Source organism: Mesoplodon mirus, assembly GCF_964341445.2.
Source record: "Mesoplodon mirus genome assembly, chromosome: 3".
Classification (NCBI taxonomy): Eukaryota; Metazoa; Chordata; class Mammalia; order Artiodactyla; family Ziphiidae; genus Mesoplodon; species Mesoplodon mirus.
The window spans coordinates 20,088,157-20,114,461 of record NC_138978.1 but is presented as its reverse complement, the minus strand read 5'-3'; the positions used below and the strand labels follow the sequence as shown (position 1 = coordinate 20,114,461).

The window sequence follows — 26,305 nt, the reverse complement described above, 5'->3', positions numbered from 1 at the left end:
CAGTGCAGGGGACATGGGTTCGAGCCCTGGTCCGGGAAGATCCCACATGCCGCAGAGCAACTAAGCCCGTGCGCCACAACTACTGAGCCTGCACTCTAGATCCCAAGAGCCACAACTACTGAAGCTGCACGCCTAGGGCCTGTGCTCTGCAACAAGAGAAGCCACCACAATGAGAAGTCCATGCACTGCAACAAAGAGTAGCCCCTGCTTGCGGCAACTAGAGAAAGACCGTGCACGGCAATGAAGACCCAGCGTGGCCAAAAATAAATAAATAAATTTATTTTAAAACAAACAATCTGATATGGCCCTTTTCAAACAGTTAATCTGATATCATGATTCTATGATTCTAGGAAATAAACACAGCTTTTTGTGTTACCAAGGTGTGTGTTGCCGAGACACACTCATCCTATTCCTGACCTTCACCATACCCTAAACTTTCCTCATCTCTGAATCTAACCTCCTAAGCCTTAGCCCACCCCACACCCATTCCTGAGGCCCACTTTATCTCTTCTGCCAGCACGTGACTGGTGCTGCTTGCTCTACAGAGGAAACAGAAAACTGGGGGTGTGTGACACCCTCCCCACTAGTTGCATCCACACAACCCCCTTTTAAGCAGAAATCTCAAGAGAGGCAGATGCGTGCTCTGCCCGAGTTGGTACCACCATTTTTGGCAAACTCTTTTAACAGCCTCCTGAGCCCCTCCCAACAGGGCAGGAATTCCTCATGAACAATTGAACAAAGCCGGGAACTCGAGGGAGAAGGCACAGGACATTCCAAAAGGATTTCCCCCAAGCTCCAAAAGACAACATGTGGGAACACTGCAGAAGGCTTATAGCCTAGCAAAGAAAAGTATGAAAGGGGAGGAAAGTCTGCCCAGTAGGAAGGGCAGTGCAGGCTGGAGGAAGGAACAAGGGGCTGGGGGTCAGGAGGTCTGAGTGTGTGGCCTGCCTCTGTCACTCGTGACCCTGCGGAAGCCACCCCACCTCTCTGGCCTCAGGTTTGTGGTCCTGAAAAACTGGGGGAACTACAAAAATAAACCGACAGATGCATACATATCAGCTCAGAGCAATGCTTTATGAATCACAGAGACCTGGAGGCAGCCCAAATACCCAAAGACAGGATAGGGTTAATGAATAACGGTGTGCTGATGAGACCTGACGCCAAATAATTATTAGAAATATCGGGACTTCCCTGGTGGCGCAGTGGATAAGACTCCACGCTCCCAATGCAGGGGCCCCGGGTTCGATCCTTGGTCAAGGAACTAGATCCCACATGCATGCCGCAACTAAGAGTTCTCACGCCATAACTGAGGAACCCGCCTGCCGCAACTAAGACCCAGCACAACCAAATAAATAAATAAAATTTTTCTAAAAGAAATATTACGTGCGAAGTCAACACGACTGCTATTCAGAGTCGCTGGCCCACAAATTGCTAACGATTACCAACTGCAATGAAGAGCTCGTACCAGAATGTAAATCCATGAGCTGCTTCCAAAACGGACTAAGTATTCCAAGAAAAAAATAGTGTCAGCTGAGCTAAACAGAGTGCTTATGACACAGTTGATTTACGCTCTGAGCAAACTTCTTATCTCATCTCGGACTGGTAATACACAGTGTGGGGACTGGCACTGGTCCACAGAGCCATTTTTAAGTAGCCCTGGTCTTGACTGACACATAGAACTGTGTTTATGAAAATGTTAAGTGAGAAAAATAAGACAGGAAATCGTCAGCATGTGCTGATCACAGGAGGTAAAATGCCCATGTGTGCAGTGACAAAGGAAGGAAACTGAGCATTTATGGAGCTCCAACTACGGCCCCCACGCAGACGTCTTCTAGAGCTGAAGCAGGGGTGTGTGGGCAGGAATGTGAGGGGCTGCATGGAGGCCATGAGAACTCCAGCCTGGATGGAAGGAGTGATGTGGTGTGAGGGGCTCGAGTGACAAATTCCAATTACAGAGACCATTTACGGTCAGCTCAGGAGTCAGGGGCAGTATTTGCCAAGTGTGTTAGGAGAAACACCAGTCTGGTGAGATGTTAAAAGGTTTTTCCAAAAAACAAGTGGGTTCCATTCTTGAATATGTTGAGGAATGCTGGGTTAAGCAGAGGTGGACAGGCGACTTTACTGGAGGCCTGCTCAGAAACTTTCCTGTGCCGGTGTCCCTCGAGATGGCCAAAGTGTGGGAAAGAGTACAGAGTTCCCAAACTTCTTGACCAGGGAACCCCCTTTCCAAGGAGCATCTCAGAGGGCAGGTGACCCGTGAGGCCCCAAGGTGGAAGCTCAGCAAGAAAGCACTTGATAATGATGAGGGGTGTTGGGGAAATACGAGGAGGGGTTGAGAATGTGGGTTCTAGAGTCAGACAGACATGGACATGAACCCTGGCTCCATCATGGCTCCTGGCACTGTGTGATGTAGGCAAGCCACTTCATCCCCTGGGCCTCAGTTTCCTTGTCTGAAAAGGGTGGTAATAAAATACACTCACTTGCCTACTGCCTAGGACTGTGATCAGGTGAGATTCAATGTTGATCAGACTGTGAGGAGAGTTTATCTTTGCCCCAAGTACAAACCAGAAAGGGGACATTTATGCTATGCAGGGGACATTTACGCTATGCTTTGCTTGAACCAACTTGTTCTTTCATTCAGGTAAAATAATTCAAATGCCAACTTTGCCAGGCACTGTGCCCTTCACAGGGGATACAGTTGGGAACAAGTCAGAAAGCAGGTAGTCACGCTCTCTGCCTTCATTATGCCTCTTCATATTAAATGGTCTTCCAAATTATTGCAATTGTCAAAAATGTTAAGAGGGAGAAACATGGGGGAAGGAGGTTGTGGGAAAGCATAATGAGGGACATGATATAACCTGGGAGGTCAGGGAGGCTTCTATGGTGACATGAGGTTTGAGCTGAATCCTAAAAAAGAGTAGTAGAGTGAAGTGGGGTGGGTGTTGGGTGAGAATAGCCCTTAAGGAGAAGGAACCGCATGTGCAAAGACCAGGGTGGGGGAGGCGTGTGGCTGGAGAGTTGGCCAGGGTTGCACCTCCCTGCCTTGCATGCTTCCCCTCCCTCTCCATGAATTTTCTCTGCCTGCTTAGAACTGTGTCCTCCCTCCTCTTCTTCCTCTTCTCCACATCATCTCCTGGTTCCCTCTCCTCCATCCCACTCCCTTTCACACCAATTTCCTGTTCCATATTCTCACCCAAGTACATATCCTTGCCCTGTCGGCATGTGTTTTCCCACACAGGCATTGCATCCCTTGTGCATAATAGATGTTTACTTTCATTGTTGAATGAATGCAGGGCCACAGCTAACCTTTGCTCATATTACAAAAGTTACCCCCTCTGGGCAGATGTAACACCACAACAGGATCCCTTTGGCTGCATACCCTTGTTCAGTGAACAACCTGCCCAACCATCCACTGCAGCCCTGAATGAATAAAGGAATATGAGATGAGTGAGAAGCTCCAAGGCAAAGAAAAGGTTTGGAGTAGGAGTGGAAGCCAGTAGAAGTTGAGTCTTGTCGACTTTGTAGTGGCAGACAGTTGACCCACAAACTCTGGCTGACAGGTGACCCACAAAGTCTATACTCCCCCATCAGACTAGATCAGACTCCTGTTTCTCGGAAGCCAAATTGTTTGGCTGCTCTTGCCTATCCAAACTCTGGTAGTCTCCCCTTATCTAAGGAACCTTGTGTGAGGCTTGAGTTGTTTCTCTCCCAAAGAGTGTGACCAGCACCCAGAGCTATGAGTACATACAGTGCGATGATAGGTGCCTCCTGGGCTCAGCAAGAGCCTGGAAGGCCTTGCCTCTGCTCCCCTTCTAAGCCATATGAGGAGATAGCCAGGCCCTAGACAAAGCAACTTGAGAACATTTACTAAAGATATCGAGGACAGCAAAATGAAACAGAGCCAGCCAAATCCCTTAGTGGGAAGGAGAGGATGCAGAATAAATAAGGGGATGACCAATCCTCAGGGTAGGTGGAGTTACTCTGGAACTTTCTCGACAGGCCATATTTCCTGCCCTCCACGTCAGCCCAGTTCCTTCCAGTCCAGTAAGCTTTACCATCCCTTTCCTCAACCTCTTTTAGGAAGCAAGACTTATAGCTCAGATTTAGTCTTGACCAAACATCTACAAAGAGTTGCTTGTTCTCCTTTTCCTTTGCTTATAAGCAAATCATCCAAGAAGCCAAGGCTCTGGGACTTAAAGGGCCCGAGGTAGGGAACATTGAGGCAGCTCACAAAATGCAATTTGTAAAGGATGCTGACCCTCCACGGGCAGGCAAGGCCTTGGAAAAATCCTGCCACCAAGGCTGGCCACCTGTCAACTCTGAAGTCAGTGGAGTTTTGTAGTTTTCCTCATCAGACAGGGAAGTTTGATGAGTGCAAGGCTGTACTCCCCCATCAGACTAGAGGTCACTGGGGTTGGGGGCTGCATCTGGCCTTCAGACTGAGAGCGACACTGGGTGCAGGGACTGCTCCTCCATCAGACTGGAGTCCCCTGAGGGAAGAGTTGTGTCTCCCTCTCTAGATTGGGAGCTCACCCAGAAACAGTTAATAAGAGAAATGGCTGGGACTTCCGTGGCAGTCCAGTGGTTAAGACTCTGCACTCCCAATGCAGGGGGTATGGGTTCCATCCCTGGGCGGGGAACTAAGATCTTGCATGCCGCAGCGCACACCACCCCTGCCCTGCCACAAAAAAAGAAAGAAAGAAATGGCTACCGCTTATTTAGGGCTTACCATGTGCCCCAAACTGTTCTTTTTAAAAACTAAACATACGAATTCATTTTAATCCTCATAACAGCACTGTGACAGAGGTCTGAACATTATTCTCCTTGTGTAAATGATGAAATGGAGTCGTGGAAAGATTGAAAAATCTGTTCAAGATTGCACAGCAAGGTGATGGAGGCAGGATTCTCCAGCAGACTGAGAACACCATGAGGACAGGGATTATATCCTCCCCTTTCCCTCCATCAGGTTAGGGGTTCACCAAGGGCCAAGATCAGGCATCCCTCCTCTGTCCGCCCTACCTCCCTGTCTGGAGCAGAAACAGACCTTATTCAGTGCTGTGTCTGGCATCTGGGTTGGGGCCGGGGAGCTGGCCAAACCACTGTGAATGTAGTTTCTGCCCCTTACAGCTCTGAGCTGGTCCCCTAGATACACCCCACAGGGTGGAGAAGACCCCAGCTTTTGGAGATGGGGCATTTATCTGGGATGGGAGTCAGGATGCCAGTATTTTCTTAATCCCCCAGGTGCCAGTCAGGATGCCAGTGTTTTCTCATCTCCCAGATGGGAGGCTTCAGAGTGCTTGGGAGACTGCAGGCCGGCCCTTATCACAGGGAACATGCCTTCCGGAGCCAGGCCTGGTGCCGCCCAGTGAGCTGGGCATTTCCTTCTGTCCACAGCTCACCTCACTCCTGGCTGCAGACCCCCGTTGTGAGTCTCTGGAACCTAGCAACTCTCACAGGAAACAATGGAAACTTCAGTTTTTATTCTCCTCCATCGTGACTCAAAAGGTTTTCCTTTAAGTGACACACACACACTTACACACCCCAGTTTTCTCTCCACCCATCAGCCTGGGCTGCCCTAGAAATTCTCAGGCAGCAAGGAGACCATGGCCTGGGGAGGCCTGGTGGCTTGGCTGTGTGTGTTGTCTGTGGGTCTGTGTCATCAGGGCCTGTGATTTACCTCCCAAGCATCTGTGATGGGCTTTGGCAGTGTCTGTTTGTGTCCGGGCCTGGGTGTGTGAGATGGTGCATCTCTGGCAGTGGGGCTGTGATTTATGTGAATCAAAGTTGGCCTGTGAGTGATTTATGCGGAGAATGGCGTGTATCAGGGGTAATTCAGGTTCGTATTGAGTGCCCACTGTGAGGTACTGAGAAAATGTAAAAAAAATGCAGGTGCTGTGCGTGTAAGAAATTATGTTGGGGCTTCCCTGGTGGTGCAGTGGTTGAGAGTCCGCCTGCCGATGCAGGGGACACGGGTTCGTGCCCCGGTCCGGGAAGATCCCACATGCCACAGAGCGGCTGGGCCCGTGAGCCATGGCTGCTGAGCCTGCGCGACCGGAGCCTGTGCTCCACAACGGGAGAGGCCACAACAGTGAGAGGCCCGCGTACCGCAAAAAAAAGAAAAAAAAAAAAAAGAAATTATGTTGGCCTCTGTGTGAGCTGTGAGACCCTGTGGGGAATCTGAGCATGAAAACGTCTTTCCGCTTCCTGTCCTGGGATTCACATATGTGTGTGAAAATGTGACTATGAACGTGGTCAGCTGAGTATGTGTGTATAAGCTGTGTCCACTGCGGCACCTGTAGAGGTGAGGGTTTTCAAGGGATAGAGGGATCTTTTGAGTCGGGGAGGACTGTTAGTATATGAAAGTTGGGTGAAGGGAGTGAGCGTGTGCAAGCGTTCACGGGCAGTGGATGAGCACGTTAGCGTGTGAAAGTTATAAGTGTGCAGGTAATCTTGTGAGCCAAAGTTGTAGTGAGCGCGTGTACCAAACGCGCCCGTGTGAGCGCGTGCTATTCTGGAAGGTCCTGGAGAGCGGCCCGCGTGCAGTCACGTCTGCGGAGTGTGAAAGGGTGTGAGAGCAGATGGATTTAGGAGTCCAGGGGTCGGTGGGGAGGTGCGGGAGAGGCGTGCACGTGGAGGGAGGGTGGTCCAACGCGCAGGGCCCCAGCCCCCGTCCCATCCCAGACTCCAGGCCGGGTTTGGCGGGGAGCCGGGTTGGGCCGCGGCCCGCCTGGAGGGGGCTGGGGGCCCAGACAAAGGCTCAGTTGGCTGCGCAGCGGGCCGGGGAGAGCGCAGCCCTCAGTCCCGGGGCGGTCCAGGGGGCGGGGCCTGGTGCCCGGGGCGGGGAGACCCGGGGGCGGGGCCTTGCCCCGGGGGCGGGGCGGCCGCGGGAAGGGTGGGGGTGGCTGGAGTGGGCCGCCCTGTCCCGAGGACTCGGCAGCCTGGCGAGCGGGCGGCTGCGGGCGGGCGGGCGCCGAGCGAGCGAGTGAACGGAGCGGGCCGGGCCATGGGGCGGCAGGCGGTGGGCGCGCTGCTGCTGGCGCTGGTGCTGCACGGGCGGCTGCTCGGGGTGAGTGTGCGGGGCGAAGAGGCGGGAGGCGCCCGGGGCCCCGCTCGCCGCCCCCGCCACCTTGGCTGGGGCGCCGAGGCTGCGCGGCTGGGACTCTGGCCCGGGACGGCGGCGCCCGCCAGGGACCCCGGGCCGGCACAGGCCGGAGCCACCCTCCTCCGTGGGGCTCTCCCGAAGGGCACCCGGGGGACCCCGCGACGGACCGGGGGCGGGGCCGGCCCTCGTGGGAGCCCGTGGGTCGCCCGGCCACGTTGCTGAGTCTCAGACTCGCGCTAGGCATGGCCCGGCCTGCCATTCCTGGGGGCCAGGCTGAGAAACTTCGAGCAGGGTGGGAACTCGGCAGGGCGAGGACACGCCTTTCTTTGCCAGCTTGGAACAGGGGCACTCAGTGGTGATGGGGACCATATCCATCCTCACTGGAACTTTACCACGACGTCTCTCCCCTTGGGGAGCTGGTCACCAGGCAGGCACAAGTAAAGAACCGTTCTGGACACAACTGATTCTTGTGTGGAACACCCACGGGCCCTGGAGTCCCACAGCCCAGGAATTGAATCAATCTCTGCTCTTCACTGAGCAACTGTGTGACCTCCAGCAAGTTGTTAACCTCTCTGAGACCAGCCCACATGCCCAAGGGGAACTCAGAATACACGGCCTCAAAGTGCAGGACTGGGTGGAGTACGTGCAAAAAGTGCCTGTTGCTGAGCCAGTTTGTGGTGGACAGTGAGTGGCTCTGTTTCCCCAGCTTTCTCCTCCCCAGGTCTTCAAGGTGCAGGGGAGGCCTGCCCCTACAGTCCAGCCCCCTACTCTGAGCTTGAATGGGTCCATGCTGAGAGAAAGAGGACACTTGGCCCGGAGAGGCTCTGAGGACCCAGTGAACCTGAGAAAGGCAGGGCGGGGTCAGTGGGCAGGGAGCTGGTGGCAGATGTGGATGGGGCACATCTGGGGATCTGGGCCTGCGTGGCGAACCACAGAGCCAATCCACCCTCTTTCAGGTGGTGCTGGGCCATCCCTGTCCCCTGTTCTCAGAGCCAAGAGAGGGTCTCATCTAAGCTGGCCAGTGGTTGCCCAGTGACTGACTCCCTGTCCTCGCCTTGCAGGCTCCCTCTCACCTCTGCCCTCCTGAGTCACTCGTTAACCCCCACCCCAGACCTGACCCTTCACCTCTCCTGCCCCACCCACCCAGCACCTCTCCTCCCCCATCCCCATCAGGGCAGCTTCCTTAATCCTCTGTCAGCCTCTCACTGCAACACATCCAGCAGGGCCCATCCATCCAGTTGCTCCCCAGTCTTGACCTGAACTTGCACCTCCCAACACTGATCTTTACTTTTCCAAAAAGTAGACACCAACCTAGCACATGAAATGTTCCTTTTCTGACCCTACCCCAGCTCTGCCCCCTAGTCAGGGGTTCTACCATGGCAGGAGTGGGGAGGGGGGAAGGAGATGTTTGCTGTGTATGGGAGGAATTCCCAGATTGCAGCCAATCCTCATTCACTTGTTCGTTCACCACATCTTTAGGCAGCATTCCATGACAGTGAGCAGGAGTTCAGGGTTCATTCATTCAGTAGATACTTGCTGAGTACCTACTGTGCACCAGTGCATCCAGCACTGGGGGCTTATGGGTGAACAGAAACAGGCCCTGGCTGCACTTTGCCAGAACTGAGATGGGTCAACAGGCAGCTCTGATCCGGTGGGATTACAGTCTCCTCAGCAACCACACCGAGGTCTTCATGGTCCCACCCTAGGCTGAGGGTAGAAGGGCTGGAAAGAGCTTGGCCTCTGGAGTCTTACAGACCCATGTTCGAATCCCAGCTCTGCCACTTCCTAGCTGTGTGTCTGGGACAAGTTCCTCTCTCTGAGCCTCAGTTTCCACATCTGTAAAATGGGGGTGAGAAGTTTGTTGTAAGTTTTAAACGCCAGCAGGCTTCTAGCCCTGTGCCCTAGCCAGGCTTGGGCTCCTCCTCATCTGCTGCCCTTTATCTCTCCTGCCTTTCAGTTCATGTCTGCAAGCATGACAGTGAGTGGGTGAGGGTAGGACGCAAGGGGAGGGTAAGGTGGTCCTTAGGGAGCTCAAGACCTCACTGGGGGCAGGAGACAGAGGGAATAGTGGTCTGTGATTAAGTGTGGGAATAATTTCAGTTCAGAGGAGGTGGGAAGGCTTGCTGGGGGAGGGGGCCAGGCCTGGGTGACTCAGGGCCTGTCTTGGCCTGCTGGGGCCTTAGCCCTTCCTTTCTTGGAGCCGGCGCCGCCAAGAGAGACGGGTTCTTGAGGATGATAGTGGTGTTTTCCAGCGCTGAGGGGGGAAGTCACTGAGATACCTGTTTCCTGCCTCCCCTGGGTTTTCTTGCTGGGGAGGCTGTGGCCAGGCGGGAAATGGAGGAGCCTCCCCTTCCCTCAGGGGCAGTGTTACCTCAGCCCTCCCCTTGACATAACTGGCCGCGCTGTCTTTCCCCCTTGCTCCAGATCTGCCGCCTGGAGGGGGTTGTGAGTGTGCGCTGGAGATTTCCAGAGGGAGGGTGCAGGTCTGTCCACAGAGGGAGGCAGAGGCTGGCGGGGGTAGAGATGGACAACCCCCCCCCGCCCCGCCACACACCAGCCGAGTTCCTTGTGTCCAGGGAGTCCAGGACCCCCACCGGCTCGGCCCGGGCCTGTTCTCAGGCTGAGTGCAGGCAAGTTGGGATCTGCGGGCCTGAGGCCCAGCCCGGGAGATGGGTGGAAGGAAGGTGGCAGAAGGTGACTGGGTTTAGGGCTTGCAGTAGTGGGGAGGGCAGTCTTGGGGTACTGCCAGATGCTGACAAAATAATATGGATAGTTCACATTAATCCAGTGCCCACTGTCTGCCACGCATGAAGTTTCTCAACGGATCCTCACACGTTGTTCCCTCGCTCACAGCCTCCCTGCCCTCCCCATGTTGCTCACGTCAGACCGCAGCCCCTGACTTAATTTAGCCCCCAAGGCCCTACAGATCTGGCCTCCCCCTCTCCCTCTCAACTCTCTCCTCCTGCCCACTTACCCCTTGCTTGCGCACTCCAGACATGCCGGCCTTTGTTTCTGGACCGTGCCAGACACGCTCCCACATTAGGGCCTTGCATCTGCTGTTCCTTTTGCCTAGAATGCTTGTCCCCCAAATATCTGCGTGACCCCCTGCCTCACTTCCCTCAAGTCCCTGACTGCTCTGCCCAATGTCAGCTGTCCCCTTACATGGCTCTGTTTTCTTCTTGTCACTATCTGATGTGTATTTATTTACTTGTTTATCCCCACCCCACCCCCCGTTTAAGCTTCATGCGAGCAGGACCTTACGTGCTTTTGTTCACTGCTGCTCTCTCCTTAACACCTGGCAGGTAGTAAGCGCTCAGTAAATATGTCTGTTGAATGAATTAAGCTATAGCTATGAGTACAGTCCCCATTTTCTAAGCAGAGGAGACTGAGGCACAGAGGGATCGTATAACTTGCCCAACAACTCACATGCACTTTGCTTGGAGGCCCCACGAGCCAGGCTTTGAAGCCACACGAAGCTCCTCAGCACCCTACCGGCATCCCGCTCGCTCGTAGCCGGCAGGCGGTGGGTATTGATAAAACTGTCACCACTGATGTTGATAAAAGGACTCAGGTCCTAGGTGGTGCAAGGGCTTCCTCGGGCAAGGAGGATTGGGGTCTGGCTTTGGGGACAGAGGCACTCAGGATGGGTGTGCCCGAGTGTCCACGGGGCCTCCTGGGGACACCTGCCCTGGCGGGAGCCTAGAAAGACTTAACTCTAGGGCAGTCATTTGTGGGATTGCCTGTTCGTTTGTAGGTTTGTTAATTAATTTCCTCACCAATATTCCCTGAGACCCTAGAGACAGTTGAATTAATCCAGGGGCCTTAAGGCTTAAGTGCGCCAGGCCGGGCCCTACCCTGTGTGGGAAGTGAAGGGGAGACTGGCTGGCCGCCCGGCCCGGAGTCCTCACTGGATTCCCCTGGCTGTTCCCTGGGGGCTGAAGGTTTAGGGTGAGTCTGCAGAGGCTTCAGGGCTGCCTGGCCTTGGGGCGAGTCTCAGGAGGGAGGGTGAGGGGGCCGCCCAGGATGTGGAAAGATCTGGAACGATGATTCAGAAGCCACTTGGAGGCCAGACGTGTGGGTTCTGGACCCTCAGACCACTCGGGACATGCGGGAAGGGCTCCCAGCCCTGGCCTGTTGCCCCCTGCCCCAGTCCACTCCCCGCTGTGAGGGCTCAGGCTGGAGGAGGAGGGGCAGAACGTGGCCGCGTCCCCCGCCCGACCCCCCCCCCCCCGCCCCGCAGCTTCCCAAGGATCTGCGGAGCCCCCTGCCCTTCCTCCCAGGGCCCACGCCGGCCTTCCCCTCATCTCTCTCCCGCCAGGAAGCAGGAGGGTAGGCTGAGGGTCCTGGCCCTGCTGGAATGTTGCCCCAGCTCCGGCCTTGGCCTCTTTGGCCCTGCTGCCCCCTCCTGCTTCCAGGGCCTGGCCGGGGCCTGCTGGCTGCCCCAGCGCCCAGAGCTGGCTGACTGAAACCCAGAAGAATGTGTGGAACTCGCTTCGCGGGGAGCCGCCAGCTTCACTGCCCAGCCTGGTGGCGTCGGGTGCATGTCAATAGCGGCCATAGCGGCCGTGAGAAGGGAGTGGCTCGTGGCTGCTGGGATGGCTGGGCCAGGGGCACCGTCCTGAAAGTCTTGGGAACAAGGCAGCTCTTTGAGGCCTGGGAATGCGGGGCCTTCAAGTGTCAGCCGCCCCCAGAACCCACCCTCCCCTCCTTTCCTTGATGCCCATGTGTGCCAGGGCTGCAGGGACCTCAGAGCATCCCAGGGTAGGGGGTACTCGTGACATCTGTGAGATGTCCTGAGGACCAGCTCCCGGCTGCCTGCCAGAGCCCTGTCCCTGAGCCACAGAGGAGGGTGCCCTGTTTCTCTGTTGCTCTGGATTTCAGGGTGGTGTCTGGCACACAGAGGCTTGCAGTCTGTGTTGAATGAATGAGTGGACAATGGTGTATGCAATTAAATATTCTGTAAACTAAAGTCCCCGAAGTGTTAGACTCAAAATTCATTTCACAGATATTTATCGAGCATCTTCTAAGTACCTGACCCTGTTCTAGGTGCCGAGGTTGCGGCAGAGAACATAAAAGTCCAATTCCCTTCCCTCAGGTGACTTGCATTATAGCAGGTGCAGGGAGACCCAATAAATATAATATGGCAGGTGGCGGTAAGTGTTTGGAAGAGAAAATAAAGCAGGGAAGAGGATAGAGAGTGATCTGAAGGAGGTGAGGGTGTGAGCCCTACAGGTATCTAGGGAAAGGGCTCTCCAGGCAGGGGTAACAGCTGACACAAAGGCCCAGAGGTGTGCTTGGTGTGTCTGCGCAAAGCAGGGGGGCCCACATGGCTGCAGCAGCATGGGTGAGGGTTGGTGGATGCGGCCAGGGGCTTGGCAAGGGAAGGTGGGGCAGAGCCTCAGCCACAGGAAAGACTTTGGATTTGCTTCTGAGTGAGATGAGAGATCACTCTAGTTGTTGTGTGGAGAAGACAACGTGGGACATCAAGGTCAAAAGCAAGGAGTCCACGACCCAGCCCCGAGGCTATGGGAGCTCGTACCAGGGCAGTGGAGGCACGAAGAAAAGGTTGAATCCTGAGTATATTTTGAAAGTAGGACCAACAGGATTTGCTGATGGACTGGCTATGGGGGTGAGGGGACAGAAAGGGAGGCGTCAGGGACGTCTCCATATAAGCTTTGGCTTGGGCATCGGAAAGGTGGGGCTGCCACTAACTGAGGTAGGAGAGCTCCAGAGGAGCAGACTTGGGAGGAGGGTAGAGAATGGCAGGTGATGGAGGGGATGGCATGGGGGAGGGGACAGTGTTGGACTGACTCTCAGCTAGGGCAGCCCCACAGCCCCCACCCCAAGTTGGAGCCTCTGCATTGGCCTGGAGGGGGTTCTTGCTGAGAATACATTTGTGCAGCTGCGGACACCGATCTCTTGGGAACCCCCCAGCCTAAGCTCACAGCTTGTATATTTATGTGTTTTATTGAAATTCACTGTCTTCCCCATCTTCCGCCCATAGAGGGCGGGCATTCAGTTTTGTTTGTTACAGTTTGCCCGGTGCTAGGCTGCTGGGCAATAGTAGGTGAACACTTATTGAGTGAATAAATTAATGGCCTTGAAGGACTTCCCTGGTGGCTCAGTGTTTAAGAGTCTGCCTGCCAATGCAGGGGACACGGGTTCGATCCCTGGTCCAGGAAGATCCCACATGCCGTGGAGCAGCTAAGCCCCTGCGCCACAACTACTGAGCTCTCATGCCACAACTACTGAAGGCCGCGCGCCTAGAGCCCGTGCTCCGCAACAAAGAGAAACCACTGCAGTGAGAAGCATGCCCACCGCAACGAAGAGTAGCCCCTGCTTGCTGCAACTAGAGGAAGCCCGCGCACAGTAACAAAGACCCAATGCAGCCAAAAATAAATTAATTAATTAAAAAAATTAATGGCCTTGAAGAAGCCAGCTGGCCAAGAAGGCCCAGGCTCCTTGCTGAGGCTGGACGCAGGGGAGCTCTTCTTCCCAGCCACTGTTCTCTGCTGGGATCTGGAGCATGTGAGACAAGCCAGGGTGCCCACCGTGCCATGTTCCACTTTTCTGTGCCCCGACTGGACTTGGAGCGCTGAGGACAAGGGAAAGGTGTGGGCTCAGAGGGTCATGCCTTGGCTCAGCCCCAACTGGCTGTGTGACCTTGGGCAAGTTGCTTCATTTCTCTGAGCCTCAGGACAGAAATGGAGATCATGATGCCTGGTTCCCGGGTGAATATGAGACCAGGTGGATGCACCTCATGCAGTACCTGGATTGTGAGAGTGTTTGACAGTCAGTAGCTGCTCCATTAGTCTGGTTCCTGCTGAGGGCACAGCCAGAGTGGTATTTGACTCGGGGTTCCCAGTGCCCAGCATGACACACCTTCTCCTGATCGCAGTTGCTGCCACCTACTGACCCAGGCCCTGCTCTGAGCTTGTTGAATGAATGACCGAGTTAAGGGATCCTCCCTGCTCCCTCTGCCTCTCTTTCTTCGTCTGTGAGCCCCGGATGTAACTGCATCTGATCTGTCACTGGCTCCCCTTCCCCCACTGAGGCTGCAGCTGCAAGAAAAAGTCCACCCTTCCACCCTGATTGCTCCTTCCTGTAGGGGGAGAAGGAGTGGGGGCACACTCCAGGGTGTGGCCTGGGAAAGGCTGGAGCCTGTGGACGCATTGTCCCCTTCCCAGATGTGTGCAGTTGGTGGGCTCTGAGCAACAGAGGGTGTGGCCAAGTGGCTCCCATGGGTACAGAAAGGATGTTCATGCATCTTAAGGGGAATGGTGGAGGGGGGCTTCCTGGGACTCCATCCCAGCCCCACCCTCCCTCAGGCCCACTGGAGGAGACAGGACCTTGCCCGGGGAGCCCTGGGCAAACCTGTAGCAGGTCCATTGCCAGGGAAGCTGGAGTTGCACAGCTTTAAATCTGGCTCCCATGGGCTCTTAGAGAAATAGCAGGGCTAAAAGGAAAGAGACGCACTCGTGCTTGGTAACCGCTCCCTGCACCCTGGGCTTTTTCCTTGGGCTGCTCGGTAGAGACATGCCCCTTCCCCAGTAGGATGGGTCATGTCCAGGTGTTTCATTTTTTAACATTTGGCATCTTTTCCCCAATCCCAGGCTGTGGGGATGGGGAGGCAGCCCGGGGCTGGCAGGGGAAGGACTTTAGAGGTGGCCTGAGGTGACCCCACAGATGCTTCTCCTGGGGTGGGGCTGGGAATTCCCAGCTGCCTCTGGCCCCTTCCCAGCCCACCTCCAGGTGCCTGCCTCCACCTCTGTCTCCCCCGCCTCCCCAAACTCACCCCCAAAGAGCCAGCTCTGCCCCCGCTCCTTCTGGTCCTGGCCTCCCCTCCTCACCCCAGCTGACTCATCCCTCTCCTTGTTTGGCGTTCCCAGTTTTCAAATACTTGGGAACTGGGATCATGCCTCTTCTTGCATCTCTCCCTGGACTGGATGCTCTGAAATTCTGGCCTCAGAAATCCTAGCCCCGCTGGCCTCTATCACTTAACAGCTCTTCTCCCCCTCCTGCCATTTGCCTTCCTGTGACCCTTTGGCCAGAGGAACAGAGACCTAGGAGTTTCCTGAGGACAGACCAGTCTCTGTGCCCTGGGACTTCCAGTGACCTCAGTCATCCAGGTTGCCGCCCTCTCTTAGCCAAGCCCCACGCAGGGCTCTCTCCCAGCATTATCACATATAATCCTCACAGTGGTCTTTTGCTGTTGGCATTATTATCTCCATTGTGCATCTGGGGAAAATGAGGCACCGAGGTGGGGGGCATGGCTGGCCCAAGTCATCCGTTCAGTACCTGGCACAGCTGGGAATAGAGCCCAGGTTGTCTGACTCCAGACTTGTCATCCCCTCCTGAGTGGGTCTGGCCTGTTGCAGGGAGAGAGAGGACGATCCGGGAGGACTGGCATAGTCACGACAGGCTGCCTTGAGGAGGTGGACTGGGCCAGCCTTGGCGGAGGGTACAGCAAGCTGCGTATCTGCCATGTGGGCTTATCCAGCTCCTACTTCTCAGACTTGGGTGCCTTTTGCCCCTTGGCATCCAGCTCAGTTTAGTGATAACATTCCCCAGGGAGGTGGATTTGGCTTTCCCTGAAATCGAGACCCTTGGAAACCTGGATCCTTCTCAGTCAGGTCCCAAGCTCCCTTTGGGGCCTGTAGGTTTTGCCTTGTTTGGAGTTCAATGGATTTTTGCTGAGTGGGGCCTGCTCTGAGGCAGCCCTGTGCTCACCTCGATAGTGGCACAGTTGGGAGCAAAATCTATATACAAGTCCCAAACTGTGTAGTTTCTTTTTTGTTTGTTTGTTTGTTTTGGCTGTGTTGGATCTTCATTGCTGCACGGGGGGTTTCTCTAGGTGTGGCGAGCAGGGGCTGCTCTCCGTTGTGGTGCGTGGTCTTCTCATGGCAGTGTCTTCTCGTTGCAGAGCGTGGGCTCTAGGCACGCGGGCTTCAGTAGTTGCAGCATGTGAGCTCAGTAGTTGCGGCATGCAGGCCCTAGAGCACAGGCTCAGTAGTTGCGGCTCACGGGCTTAGTTGCTCTGCGGCATATGGGATCTTCCCGGACCAGGGCTCGAAGCCATGTCCCCTACATTGGCAGGCAGATTCTTAACCACTGCACCACCAGGGAAGTCCCCCAAACTGTGTCATTTGAACATCTTTGTGCAGCAGAGGAATCAAGTCTTCATCCGTCCATTCATTTATTCACTCATTCATTGCCTGAGGACCTGCTGTGTGCCAGACATTGTGCCAGTGTTTTGTCTGCATTTTCAACTTTCCTACGTAATTGGGATTATGCCTCCATTTCCCAGATGAGAGAAAGCTCAGAGGAGAGAGGTGACTTGCCCAAGATCACACATCCAGGTGCAGAGGAAGGTGAGAGCTGAATCCAGCTCTGTCAGTCCTCCTGTAAGAAATTAGAGTGGTGGTCCCTCCTCTCCAGAAGCTCTGGGTCTTGTCGGAGAGGTAGGGCTCGTGGACCATAGTTACCCAGCACAACTCCAGTCTAGACAATAGCAGATTGTCAGGGAAGGAAAAGGTCAGTTGGGCATGAATTCTCTGGAAAGACTTTCTGGAGGAAGTGGGCCTTCAAGAGCAAGGAGGATTTGGCTGGTGGAGGAGGAAGGCATCCAGGGCAGGGGTCCAGAAGTTGTCCCCATCTTCCCTAGATTCGCATTGTTGTCAAGCGTGTGAGCAGGAAGGCTGTAGCCTGCAGCTGGAGTCATTAACACTGGAAAAGAATGAGAGGAAGTCACCAAGATAGCTGAGGTGACAAGCATTCCAGTCCCCTGCCCTGTAACTGGTCAGACCAGGAGGCAAGAAGTCAAGGCCTGGGCCTCCACTTGGTTGCCAGCCAACTACAGACCATCTTCCCTGGACCTTGCTTTTCCTACCCACAAAATGGGCTCCTTGTTTTTTGGCCACTTGCCAGTTCAGAGGAAGGGGACGTTGAATTCTTGGAGAAAACTGTTAGCTTGTCCTCAAGACTTGGTGGTAGCTACCAGGTAAAGCCCACCATCTTACCAATCTCATGTCATCCTTCACTGACTACCTGCCAACGAGTGCCAGACCCTGGGCCAGGGAAACAGATGAGGGAGAAGACCCCCTGCTCCATTAGACCTTACTGAAGCCTCACCTGTCCTCCCGTGTGGACCTGGGGTCACTCCTGCAGTGGTCCGCCCACATCAGATCACCTGCTGCTGAGCTAAGATCCGGAGGCCTTGTAAACGTCCGTTGAGCAAGTGAACATAGACTAGGAGTCACAGGATTCCTGTACTCCTGGCCCTGTCAGTGGGATCCAGGGCAAGTCATTTAACTTCTCTGAGCATAATTTTCCCCAGATGCAAAATGGGACCGTTCATTCATTCATACAGCAAACAGTTATGGAGTGCCAGCTCTACGCCCAGCCTTGTGTTAGGTTTAAACACCTAGCATGGATTGAAGGAGCTTCTAGTCTGACAGGGGAGACTAGTCAATAAAAGGGGAGGGTGATTCAATAAAAGGAGGCTGCATTCAAGGAAGAGTCTTCTAAGAGCTTGGGAGCAGCTTTTCAGGGCCACACGACCTCTGGGAGATAGCTGGGGTCTTTGTGACTTTGTCTCAGCCCCTGTTTGTTATTCTAGTTACTGTCTGTTTCCCTCCAGTTGGCTTGTGGGAAGAGGGGTCTTGGGGAGACAGCCCCCCTGGGCTAAGGCAGGGGAGAAGACCCACAGGGCAGAGAGGAGAGCAGTCTGGTTTTGCTGTGAGTCTCAGATGAGCTCATGGATGTGGAAAACAGCGAGGCTTATTTATACTGAGTCTGGTTATTTTAATTTAAGAGAAATGGAAGCTGCCCATGGAGCTCAGGTTTGGGGCTCCGTGACATTGAGTGAGTTAAACAAGGAGAGTAGGGCTTAAGCTCCTGCTTTCCACTTTCCTTCCTCTCGTCTCTCTCCCCACTCTTCTGGGGGATCTGGAGGGAGGCAGAGGTCTGCTCAAGCCTGGATTTGATTTGAAGAAATGGGAGGAAAGGGTTAAGTCCGCCTGGTTTCCCACCTCCTGGATGGGGGGAGGTGGGGAGGGGACAAGGACGGGGATGGCTGGGGCAGGAGCGGGGGCAGGAATGTGCGATAAGATCAAAGCTTCCAGCCTGCCTGGGCCTCACCTAGGTTTCACCTGAGCAATTGAAGGGAATTCTCTAAGTGACCTCCTGGGGGAGGGGGTGCAGGTCCCACCCACCACCCTTCAACACTCCAGGAGGCCCCACCCACCTCACTCAGGCCTCAGGTGCTGGAAGCCCTAGGGGCCACCTTTACGTGACACATCCAGATATGGGGGACACCCTGCATACCACCCCCACCCCTACCCGCTCTTTCACCTGGGGTTTCTGGCCGGGACTCAGAGGCTCCTTTATGTGGCCTGTTAGCCCCCCATCTGTTCATTCTGCAGGTTATACTTTGAGACAGTGTCATGGGCAGGAGGCACAGCCTTGAGTCCTGTCCTAGCTCCATTACTTATTGCTGTGTGACCTGGGCCGGTGACTTAACCTCTCTAAGCTTTAGCTATCAGCTGGGAATGGTAATACCGTCTTTGCAGGGTTTTAGTGAAGATTAGACATCATTTAAATCACCGCCAGCCAGAACAGGCAGTTGATGTATGACAGGAACTATTATTTTGTGATTTTCCTTTTTCCCCTTCAAGACTGCCCTTGGTACTTCGTCCTGGATAAACCTTGGGGCTTGGTTTCTTTCTGCCTCCCCCTGACCTTTGAGGAGGCTCCAAACCCCAGGGTCCATCCTCTTGTCCAACCCTCTTCACTTGTGGGTCTTCATAATTTTGGGAGGGGAACAGGGCAGGAAGAGTAGTGAGTCAAGAGGGCCCAGATGCTCCTAAGTGCCTTCCAGGCACCTTCTGGGCCACCTGCATAGTAATAGCAGATTAGGCCTCCCTGGGCCAATCACCCCTCCCTTGTACCAGGGGCCTCAGTATCCCAGTGGTGTGGCTGGGAAAGTGGCCCCAGAATTCCTCAGGTGGGAAGGGTCTGGAGCGTCTGGCCTTGGCCCTGGGGGTGCGATGCTCTGCCCTGGTTAATGATTACTCTATATGTTAAGAGAGCAGGCCAGGGGGAGGCCCCGCCCTCCCAGCTCCTTAACCACTGGTTGCACCTGAGGTATGTCAGCACTTGGGTGCTCCCTGCTTTTTTTTTTTTTTTTTTGTTCCCTGCTTTAATGTGGCAGCCTTGCTCTGGGGCACATGGGATGCAGGGAGCAGGGAGTAGGGGCTTGGAATCACAGATGGACAGGCAGCCTGTGCCCTTGGAGTCTTAGGGACAGACTTAGGACTCACAAAACCTGGGTGAAATGTGAGCTAGGGTATAACAGGCCCCTGTGGTTTGGCACCAGCCATGTGAACAGACCCTACAATGATACATCAGGTGAGCAGGCCCTTTCTAGCCCCCAAACCCCCTTCGCTCCTCCTCTCCTGGGCTCAGACCCTGCAGAGGCATCCCAGCTAGAAGGTAGTACATGGTTAGGGCTTTGGGGCAGCTGGGCTCTGGTTCCAATCCCACCTCTGCCACCTCCAGGCTACGTGACCCTGGGCAAGTCACTGCACCTTTCTGAGCACCCATTTCCTCATCTGAAACAGGAGAATACTAAATCCCTACCTTGCGGGTGTCAGTGAGCCAAGGTGTGGGAAGTATTTAGCTCGTACTGAATACCTGGGGAACGGTAGCAATTATCACTACTGTAGTTTTCGTTATTAGGAAAAAGTGAAAGCTGAATCTTAGTTTTGGGTAACCAGGGCAACACTGGCCCACGGGATGAGCTGGAGGATTTGGGCCTGGGGACGGCATGGGGAGATCCCAGGAACACATATGAGAGAGTGTCCCAGGAACACGTATGAGAGGGCTGGAAGGATGGTGAGAACAGGGCTTTGGCGGGATCTCTGTCTACCCCAGGCCCACCTTGGTCCTCCCAGCTTTCACTCCTCCCTGGGCTGGGTCTTGAGGCTGGTGCTGGCCAAGAATGGAGGAGGAGGGAGAATTGTTTATTTTGATAACATTAGGGCATTTTCCCCCACTGGCAGCTGCTATTTTGAGAGCCCCGGAGAGCAGGGGCTATGGTTAAATTAGGTAATGTTGCTCCAGAAGGAATGTGTGAAGCAGGGCGAGGCTGCAGGGAGAGGACAGTTGGTTCACTCCATGTAAAATTAAACTGCAGCTTGGAAAAGAGCAGATCGGGGCCGCTTTATAAGGCGATGGAGGGGGAGGCTGCTGGAAGCTGCCGCTGGGGGAGTGGAAGTGATGGTGCAAGGCCTTTCTTGGGGGAGCTTGGGCTTTTGCCTGGAGGCCTGTCTGGCCCAACAGGGGCCTGCAATGGGGCTGAGGGGCAGGGCTGGTGTGTCCTCAGCTCCAGGCCCCTGGCTGCCACTGAGGCTGGTGGGGCTTGGGATGGTGTGATACATGGGAAGGATGGATCTGCAGACATGGCCTCGAATCCTGCTTTTGCCTTGATTTTTTTTTTTTTTTTTAAATTTTTGGCCGCACCGCATAGCACGCGGGATCTGAGTTCCCCGGCCAGGGATCAAACCCCTGTCCCCTGCAGTGGAAGCGCAGAGTCTCAACCACTGGACCGCCAGGGAAGTCCCCTGCTTCTGCCTTGAGCCCTAGCCTTCTGTGCTTGGGCAACCCACTCAACCTCGCAGGGCCTCAGTATTATTGGGGTGAAATAACGGTTCTAATCCCCTAGGGATGATTCTTAGTGATTAAATCTCTAGAAGAAAAAGTGTAGCTAACTTTTATTGAGGGCTGCTGTGTGCAAGGTGCTGTCCTAGTCCCTTTTTGTTCTCATAACCTAAAGGGTGGTCCGTGCACCAGCAGCTGGGGCCTCACCTGGGAGCTTGTTAGAAATGCAGTCTCAGGCCCCACCCAAACCTACGGAATCCGAATCTGTACGCTAACAAGATCCCAAGATCCCATGCTGATTCCTGTGCATGTTAAAGATGGAGAAGCTCTGCTTTACATACACTGTCATTTTATCTTTTTTTTTTGGGGTGTGTTGGGTCTTCGTTGCTGCGTGCGGGCTTTCTGTAGTTGTGGCGAGTGGGGGCTACTCTTCATTGCGGTGCATGGACTTCTCATTGCGGTGGCTTCTCTTTGCTGCGGAGCAGGGGCTCTAGGCGTGCGGGCTTCAGTAGTTGTGGCATGTGGGCTCAGCAGTTGTGGCTCACGGGCTCTGGAGAGCAGGCTCAGTAGTTGCGGCACACGGGCTTAGTTGCTCCGCGGCATGTGGGATATTCCCGGACCAGAGCTCAAACCCACGTCCCCTGCAATGGCAGGCGGATTCTTAACCACTGTGCCACCAGGGAAGTCCTGTCTCATTTTATCTTGAAAACCACCCCCATGATGTAGGAATTATCATTTGACAGTTGTGAAAACTCGGGCCTGGAGAGATGGCCAACATAGAAACGCCATCAATGTTGATTTTCTTCACTATTCTCCTCCTCCTTCCCCTCTTTTGGTCTGGGCTGGGGTTGAGGAGAAGAATGGGGTGTCCAAGCTCCTAGCAGGACTGGAGAAGGACCAGAATATCCCTTGTCTTTGAGACTTAATCAGACTCTCTTTTCTCCATTTGCCTATGGGATCAGCACAGCTGGACCTGAGTCATCTCCCCAAAGTCATTCCACACTTCCTGTCCTTGGAGAAAGGTGGGGCAAGAAAAGGGTTCTCTACTGTGCTTGTGGCCACTGCTTGGCATATTGGGGAACGGGGCGGGGGGGGAGTCAGAGCAGGAGCTTCCCGGGGCTCAATTAGGGTCACCCCTTCTATCACTGGTACTCTTGGGACTGAGTCAATCTAGCAGCAAATATTTTAAGGAACATCTACTATGTACCCAGCCCTGGGAAAGTATGCTAAATTTCTCCCAATTCTGTAGAAAAGAAAAAGAAAAAAAAAAAGTGTTGCTATAGTTTATTTAGCACTTACCATGTGCCACATGCTGTACTAAGCACCTGACTTGCATTATCTCTGTTATCTGTTTAATTTCACTGTCAGTTTCCTCTATAAAATGAGGTTGTTAAGAAGATAACATTTGTCAAGTGCCTGGCGCATAGGGTTTGTTAAATAGATGTAATAAGTACAAATAATCTCCCAACAAGGTGGGCACTATCATTGCCCCCATTTTACAGATGTACAAATTGAGGTCCAGGGCAGGGAAGGGACTTGCCTGTCAGGATCACAGGAGATTAGGGCAGAATCGTAAGACACTGAGTCCCCAAACTTCTAAGCCAATATTAAAATTCAATTCAATTTAGTAAATATTGTTTATTATCCACTAGCTGTCGCTTGGCATTGAGAAGTGTCTAAAGGTTAAAAAATATATATATATATATATATAGTATATCATATATAAATATGATGAAAAAAACTCAAGCTGGTGTTTGTTCCCAAGGAGCTTTGGTTCCAGCAAGAGAGTAGAGACATTTACTCAAGTGGCTGTATTTAAGACCAAATCTCTAGCCCTCTTAAGAGGTAGAAATTAAGTCCTACGGATGTATGGGGGAGAAAGATGTCTTTGTGGGGGGGTCCAGGAAGACTTCAGAGTGGAGGTGGTAATTAAGCCAGGCCTTGAAGGATGGATGAGTAAATTAGATTGGGAGCCAGAGCAATAGCATTCTGGGAGGAGGGAACAGCATACATAAAGGCTCAGAGGCAGGAAAATGTGCCATGTGAGAGTGTCGTGCAGCTCTCAGGAGCCTTGGGGGGCTGCGTGGGGTCTGGGGTGATGAGGTGGGGGAGGCCAAGCCCAGCTGTCTCGTCACTGAAGATTCCCAGCGTCCTCAAAGACTTGGTTCCTCAACCAGCTGCGATTAGTACGTCATCATTCTGCCTTTTCTTCGTGTCAAGAAATCAAAGACTTTTATAAATGGCCCGTCTGGTCAGCATGTGATAACCACCGACAGAATTCGCGCCAAATGCAAGAGACTTGATGCCTTGATCAACTGGGCAGCTTATCGCCCACGCACGTACGATTTCCGTTAGTCTCTGCCAGGGTTGATATTGACCCTGGGTCGGAGCACAACAGAGGGGCCAGGCCTGGGTTCTGATTTCTTCTGTGTGGCTTGCCTGCTGTGTGGCTTTGGGCAAGCCTCAATTTCCTCCTTTGTTAAATGGAGATAGCACTCCCTCCAGGATTGGTGTAAGGACTGGTGGTGATGTTGTAAACCTGCACTGCCCAGTATGGTGACTGCCAGCCCACATGTGGCTGTTTAAGATTTAATTAAAGGAAATTCAAGTTTCTCAGCTGCACCAGCCGCATTTCAAGTGCTCGATAGCCACAGGTGGCTCATGGCTACCTTATTGGACAATGTAGATATAGAACATTTCCATCACTGCAGAAAGTTCTGTTGGATAGCACCAGTGCATAGAAAGTGCCACGTGCACTCAGTAAGGAATCACTGTTGTCATTTTTACTGGGTCCCTGTCCCGCTTTGGAAGCCCCGGTCTGTGGAGGCCTGCGAGACCCCTGGGCCCTGATGCAGGCAGACAGGATTGCCCCCCTTGCCACACTGTGCCAGACCCACTTTCTCCCTGGCGCTGGGGAGGTCTCACTCTCCCCTTGCCTAACTCCATACGTAACGTTGGAAAGTCTGTGAGTCGGCTCCATCCAGCCCACCCTTCCCCACTAAATTTCCCACCCACTCCCCTCAGCCTGTCTCTGCTTAGTTCCCGGTTCAGCTGCTGGCATCTGGACTCTCCACGTCCAGCCTTGGAGATTCCCACTGCCCATTCTCGGGGTGGGGGGGTGCCTCCCGTGGCAGTCCCCAGCTCCCAGCAGAGGTGCTGGCTGCCTGGGCTGCCTGGGCCCCTCTCGGCAGGGCGGAGATGATAGTTTGTTGTGATGGGGGCAGTGGGCAGCCTGCCTGCTCTAACGCGCCTGTATCTGGGAGCCAAGCATGCTGTTTGCACTTGGCTGGGCCTCAGGGTCTGGCCTCGTGCCCATAAGGGCTGGCCTGCTTTGGCACCCCTGGTTACAAAGGCCGGTCATGGGCCTCCGCCTGGTCGGGAACGCCAGGAGCTGTTCACGGGCTGAGTCCTGGGTGCTGGGGGAGAGGCATGGCTGGCACCTGGAGCTGGAGTGCAGCACAGATTCCTGGCTGTGGCTGGGCCCTGGGTGCTGAGCGGGGACAAGGCCCAGGCAGGTGTAGGCAGGGTGCAAACTCTTTGGCGGGGGAGGGGGCAGGCAGGAAGTCGTGCTGGGTGGTTCAGGTTGGTCTGGTCTGTATGTGGCATTCACACCTGTGGGGTGGAGCTTCGGGTCTGAGGTGCCAGAAAAGCTCAAGGTCACCTCCTGGCATCATACTCTCCCCTCCCCCTTCTTTTGGCCCCTCCCTCATCAGCTGGGAGGTGGACGAACAGGCATTGCTGGTCCATGAGGCTGAAGACATGGAGGCCCAGCAGGAGATGTAACCTGTCTGAGATCACACAGCCAGTCTGGAGGAATCAGGTCCTTGACTGAACACCTTGCATACTTTTCTCCCGCCCTCTCCCTCCCCATGGGAGTTCTGATGGACTCAGTAGCCCCTGGACTCTTTGCTGAGAAGGAGGGTTGGAATTCTAGTTCTGCCACTTACTCCTTCTGTGATCTTGGCCAGCCTCTCTGAGCCTCATGTTCCTCATGTGGGGAATGGGGATAATTATAACTCACTCCCAGGGCAATTATGGGTATTAGATAACTGACCTCCTGGATGTTTCCAGAACATTCAAAGGATACTCCTGCCTTGGGGCCTTTACCGCTGCTGTTCCCTGTGCTCAGAGAGCTCTTCTTTGTGCAGGCACCAGCTTCCTTCACACTTCTGTGCCACAGAAGTGGCACAGATGGCCTGTATAAAATAGCAGCCTCCACCCAGCCACTCCGTGTCCCCCTCACCCTGCTGTATTTTCCCTTTCAGCACTTTCAGCATTTAACAAGTCCTGGTTTATGATCCAGCTGCTCCGTGATGGCAGAGGACACGCATGGCTCAAATACCTACTCACATGACAATTCTTGGTTATCTTCCCTTCTCCTTCCCGACACTTCCCAATACCTAATGGCCACTGTTTATTGGGCCCTTGCTGTGTGCCAGACACTCCCTGTGCTAAACGACTCACAGCTGAGCTCCATGAATGTCAGAGGGTGCCCCTCACTGCCGGCCGTGTCGCTTCCGTATCAGAGATGAGGGGTGGGAGGTGCTGCAGTGACTTGCCAAAAGCCTCCGGACTGTCAAGTTGCAGAGCTGGGCCTCCAACCGGGTTAATCCTACCCCAGAGCCTACACTGTGCCACCTCCTACCTTGGGTTAACAAGATCGGAGCCTTCATCCAAACTTGGGGCTCAGAATCCATGTTTGACAGGATTGAATGAATCAGGTTTAGGGGTGGCTTTCAATATTTTGAGGGTCCCCCTTCCAGCTCTCTCTTCTCCTCCTGTGATTGGTTATTTACAACCGTTCCAACCTTCCCAGAATGACAGGTGCTCTTTGGCTGCGGGGCCCCAGAGACCAAGACAAGGCCCCAGGGGCAGGGCAGGGAGCAGGGGGTGGGCAAGGTCCTGGCTGTCCCTGGGCTGTCCTGGGGCAGGTGGACAGGATGTTCCCCCAGGCAGCCTGCATTCTTGGTCGAAGGTGACAGGCAGTGGGAGATTTATCATTTCCGGTAACCCGGTAACCCAAGTCCCTGGGAGGTGAATTCTCCCTGCCAAGGACACGCACCCCTTGCTTGCCAGCACTTCCTGCCGTTTCCTCTGCTGGGCCTGTCTGACTGGGTCTTGGGGTGGGCCAGAGGAACCAGTTCTCAATCCCAGAGGTTGAGACTGGGGTCTCAGGCCTTGATCAGCCCACCGCAAAGACCCAGCCTAATGCCACCTTCCCAGAGTCCTCATCTGTGCGACCCGGACCCCAGCCTTGGGGACGGATGGGAAGAAGGGGGCATCGTGGAGAGTGAAGGGCCCTGTGTTAGGAGCCAGGACACCTGGGTCCTGAGTCTACCTCTGCCATCAACTTGCAGGGAGACTTCCTCCTCTCTTCCTTGAGCTGCTGCGTCCTCTCCGAGTACCCAGCACTGCTGTAAGAACTCTGCATACATAATCCAACTTCTCTTTGTAACAATGCTCCAGGGGGGAGGGACACTAAAATGAAGCTCCAAGAGGTCACGTCACCCAGAGGCAGTCAGGCAGAGATGGGTGTGAACTCAG

The 26,305-nt window shown here is 54.3% G+C and overlaps 1 protein-coding gene across 5 annotated transcripts in view; it reads left to right on the top strand.

Annotated features, from left to right (window-relative positions):
* The first annotated feature begins 6,920 nt into the window (after positions 1-6,920).
* Positions 6,921-26,305, top strand: part of HSPG2 (heparan sulfate proteoglycan 2) — a 102,732-nt gene continuing 83,347 nt past the window's right edge. For all 5 annotated transcript variants that reach the window (XM_082612555.1, XM_082612554.1, XM_082612553.1 and 2 more), the window contains exon 1: positions 6,921-7,066. In XM_082612555.1, coding sequence (XP_082468681.1) covers positions 7,004-7,066 — 63 coding nt within the window. In that variant the 5' untranslated portion in view covers positions 6,921-7,003. The remainder of the gene's footprint in view (positions 7,067-26,305) is intronic.